The sequence below is a fragment of the Vigna radiata genome, chromosome 10 (genome assembly GCF_000741045.1).
Source record: "Vigna radiata var. radiata cultivar VC1973A chromosome 10, Vradiata_ver6, whole genome shotgun sequence".
In the NCBI taxonomy this organism is placed as follows: domain Eukaryota; kingdom Viridiplantae; phylum Streptophyta; class Magnoliopsida; order Fabales; family Fabaceae; genus Vigna; species Vigna radiata.
Genome location: NC_028360.1, coordinates 1,210,445 through 1,214,926, shown reverse-complemented (window position 1 = coordinate 1,214,926; position 4,482 = coordinate 1,210,445). Strand labels below are relative to the sequence as shown.

Genomic DNA, 4,482 nt, shown 5'->3' with positions numbered 1-4,482 from the left:
AAGAAGGAAATCAAGGAGTGGTAGAAGAAATGAGTGGTACTGCACGAGCTGAAGAAGTGGGTTTGATGAGTATGGAAGAAAGTTATGTTGAAAAGATGAGAATGGCTTCTATGGAGAAAATTGGGTGAAAGTTGTATTAGTGGGGATGTTTGTATTTTAGTGGTTTTTCATTTCAGTAATGTGGTATGAAGCTTTTGATTGCTTAAGTTGTATCCTTGATGGCTGATATCAGAAATAAAATTGTGATTTGAATGGCCAATTTGTAGAAAAGTGTTGTAAATCAAAATTTGATGTTTGGATCAAGTTTTCTTTATGAAATATAACTTATACAAGGTACCAGCAAAGGCTAAATTGTATTGAATCAAAATATCAGTGGTACAGTTGGTCTTTAACACCAACTTTAAGCCAGTTTAGCAAGCAATTTTTAACAGAGGAATGAAACTGAACTTAAATTAAAATTTTTGTTTTGGAGCAACTTTTATTTATGAAAACTGACTTGTACAGTCTACAACCAAAGGCTAAATATTATTTAATGAAAATATGAGTGGTACAGTTGCTGTTTAGCAGCAATTGTAAGCCAATTTATGAGAATGGTTATCAATCTTCATAGCTACCAAAATGACATGGTGAACACAAATGTTCTTCAATCAATATCGAAACTGTTATCTAATTCATATCCAAAGTAATATCCAATATATCTGACAAATTACATCCAAAATGATATATCTGAATATGATTACATCCAAAATGATATCCTAATATCATTACATCCAAAATCATAACATGATTACATCCAAAATATTAGAGTTCAAAATTTAAATAAGGTCAACATCAGTTACATAATTCATCATTGAACAATAGTTTCATCCTAATAGCAGTCATCATGCATCATTCACAGTGGGGTCTAGTTGTTGAGGAGGACCACTTGCAGTTGCCATCACAGTGGATTCTTGGGTAAGTGGAACATCTGTTGGTGGACCTTGGGTGCCTTGTGTTCTTGTTGTGACCAAGCTCCTTACATATACCACATTTTTTTCTCTGACCACCCTTTCTTAACTCACTATCATTCTTCTTCAACTCCCAGTCCTCCAATCTTTGTTTCTTTTTAGGCCTTCCTGGCATTCTCTTCTTCTTTGGAGGTAATATATCTGAATAGGGTGTTACCTCCCAGATATGTTGACCATTGATAGGGTAAATTATGCTGTTGTAAGTCTCTTCATAAGTGGACTTTCTAAACCAGTGGGTTATGTAATCTTCTGCATTGATGGTCACAAACTTCATTGATGTTATGGCATGCGCACAAGGAATGCCATTAATTGCCCATTTTCTACATGTGTAGTCCATGGTGTCCACATTGACAACGAATTGGTTGCCAAATTCTGAAATATGCATGACTTCAAATAATTTCTCTCTTGACCACCTGTATGTAACACAGAATTTACATCAAAGAACTTAGAACAAATCAAGATAAATGGCTAATATTATGTAGTGAGACAATTTATAAAACTAACCTTGGTAACCAATATCTTCCTAAGGAAGACTCCTTTTGAAATCTATTCCAAACCTTAGGGCAGATTGAAGCATGATATTGTGTCATCTTTGTCTTGTTGGCAGCCCATCTCTTCATAATGTATACCCTAATGTCTTCTAACATGCTAATAATAGGCTTAGACCTACTATCTACTAACACATTATTAAAGGCTTCAGACATGTTGTTGACAAGAGTGTCACATTGTGACCAATACCTGTCATAAAATAAAGAAATAAAAACTATTAAAGTTCTGAAGTATACATGATGGAGGTTACCTTGGACCTCAACCTGGACCTCATGTAACTCCTCACCATCCTGAACCTCATCCACATTAGCATCCTCAACCTGGACCTCACCCTGGACCTCACCATCCTGAACCTCATCCACATCAGCATCCTCAACCTTGACCTCATCCTCGACCTCACCACCCTTAACTTGGACCTCAACACCCTCAACCTGGACCTCACCACCCTCAACACCCTCAACCTGGACCTCACCACCCTCTTTGCCATCACCTTCAGTATGCACCTCAACATCCACACTATAACCCTCTTCACCACCAACCCAATCAATGAATTCTATTATTTGTGGTTCCACCATATTATGAACCACATACAAATGGACTTCTTCATTTAACCTACCAATGTTCAACATATGCATGGCACCCTTGTCATCAGTTAATAACTCTAACCTATGTGGGTGCACAGACTGACCTCCAAAACCATACCATAATTCTTTGATGTCCATATGACCTAATTCTTTGACTGAGGCAACTATGCCAAAATAGCTCAACAAGTCTGCATCAACACTCCATTCTGCTATCTCTCCATCAAATTTAAACACACCATTATCATCAGTCAAAAATTTTCCACTATGGTGGACCACAATCTTAATTCGTTCCTCATCCATTATGAAACTTTCTTTTATAACCTGTACATTGGGGGAGACAAATATTATATGTATTTCAGTGATAGCTAAGTGGGGCACTCACTCACTCACTACATATACACTAACACCGACACCGATACCGACAGGGGGACATGGAACAAACCTATATCCCACTTACCCATCATTAAAAGGAAGGGGACCACTACACCGAATAAAGAATTCAAACATGAAAAATGGGACCACACACTCTAAACTACAATAAAACCACTCAACATGCAAAATGGGACCACAAATAAAGAACAAGACTTACAAACACACAAAACCCCAAATATCGCACATCTCGAAAAAGGTAAAGAACAACGAAAACGACATACCTTACCTCTATTCACGTCACCAGTAGCCTAGATTGACCTCGTCTTCTCCAACAATGAAATGCGTGAATGTCTTTGGCTTCCTCTCGCAAGCACTTGAAGAAATCTCCAAACTCAAATTCGAATCCCTAATTCCCAATTATCAGAGGTTTGATTTTTTAATACCCCTAAATCCCAATTGCCACGTAAAATAAAAAATAACACCTCACCACATTCTCATTCCAACACGTTTCCAACACGTGGACAATACTTAACGCCGTCTGCTACCACTTAACGAATGGGATGTAATGAGTTCATATTTTGAAAATTTGTGACTAAATTGAGACTGTTGCAAAATAGAGGACCAAAATGAGATTAGTTGACAAATTAGAGGACAAATTGAGGTATTAAGCCTTAAATTTAAATGCAAGCAACAAAGAAAACAACACTCCAAAACATAAGAGAATGAATCACCAAATGAATGTGCTTCTCTAATTTAGAACCACGTGCCATGTGGCTGCACCTCCAATAAAAAAAATAAACCACACCTTCCTTCCCATTCTAGGACGTCCCGTGCACCATTTAACATGAAAGATGAATGAATCCTTTTTTTCTAGAAGCAATTGAATTATATATTAAAACTTCATCCCATGCCGTGACCACTTCTTTTAATTCTAAAAGCTTCCATCACCGTGATTTCTTAATTCTCTTCCAGCACGACATTCTTCAAAGCAAGTGAAATGAATTCTCCAAATGCAAAAAAAAAAAAAACAATGCTGCATAGAAAAGTAAATGTATATGCAACTGAAAGAAAAATGTGTTTCTCACATCTCACAATTCCCGTAACAGCCTGTACCAAAAGAAAATTGAAAACAGTGAGAATGAAATTTCAGCAGTCAACGAAATTATTGGACGTCCAGCGTGTACCACTCTAAACCCAATGCAAAGAAAATGAATCCAAGCAATTGAAGAAAAATATGCTTCTAAATTGAAAACAAAATCAGCCGTAACTTCCACACATTCCAGCGTCACATCATTTTAAAGGAAAAATAAAGCTTCTAAAGTTTGCATCCAAAAGGACCGTAACAACAACTCTCCAAAGAGAGAAAAAAAATATACTTCTAGCATTCCATTATAGTCCAGCGCTAGCAGCAACGTGCTTCTTCATTCTTCAATTTATTCAACCCGTGTCCACAACAATGTTCCAAGGAAGCTCCATAACAAGAAAGCGTTTTAAACCAAGTGCCCCCAAAGTAAATTTTGCCGAGAATGAATGTGGTCTCTCAAGTGTGACGGTTGGTCACTTTTCTAAGGGGTCATGTGTCCTCCTAAATGAGGTAGGGTCCACCTTCTTTGCAAAACCCTAGGTGCTATGTCATGTTTCCTATTTGGGCTCAAACTATTTTGCAAAAATTGGCCCAATGTTTACAAGTTTAATAAAAAATTATCTAGACTACTAAGTGTTGGTATCGTAGGGGGTAATTTTCGAAGAATATAGCGCAGCGGAATTAAAACTCAGAGAGCGCAAAGCGTGTTCGATCACAATTAAAAATAATTTGGTCTTTTTATCAAAAAATAATTTTCTCTTAGAAAATTAATCAAACAGTTGATATGCGTACAATAATATGAGTGTAAGGAATAGAAAAATCACACAAATATTTTTATACTGGTTCGATTCAACAGAATCTACGTCCAGTCATTAATCACTACAAA

General features: G+C 36.8%; 1 protein-coding gene across 1 annotated transcript; it reads right to left on the bottom strand.

The window, feature by feature from the left end:
- Nucleotides 1–888: 888 nt before the first annotated feature.
- LOC111242617 lies at nucleotides 889–2,440 on the bottom strand. Its single transcript, XM_022786827.1, has 2 exons — nucleotides 1,512–2,440; nucleotides 889–1,420 (listed from the first exon to the last, which is right to left on the bottom strand). Exons 1-2 carry the CDS (start codon nucleotides 2,438–2,440, stop codon nucleotides 889–891), a joined length of 1,461 nt encoding a protein of 486 aa, XP_022642548.1.
- Between the last annotated feature and the right edge of the window lie 2,042 nt (nucleotides 2,441–4,482).

Coding starts and splice junctions, on each gene's coding strand:
- LOC111242617 (XM_022786827.1), bottom strand. CDS start 2,440: ATGGATGAGGAACGAATTAAGATTGTGGTCCACCATAGTGGAAAATTT. Junction 1,421..1,511: donor GGAAGATATTGGTTACCAAG/GTTAGTTTTATA, acceptor TGTTACATACAG/GTGGTCAAGAGAGAAATTAT.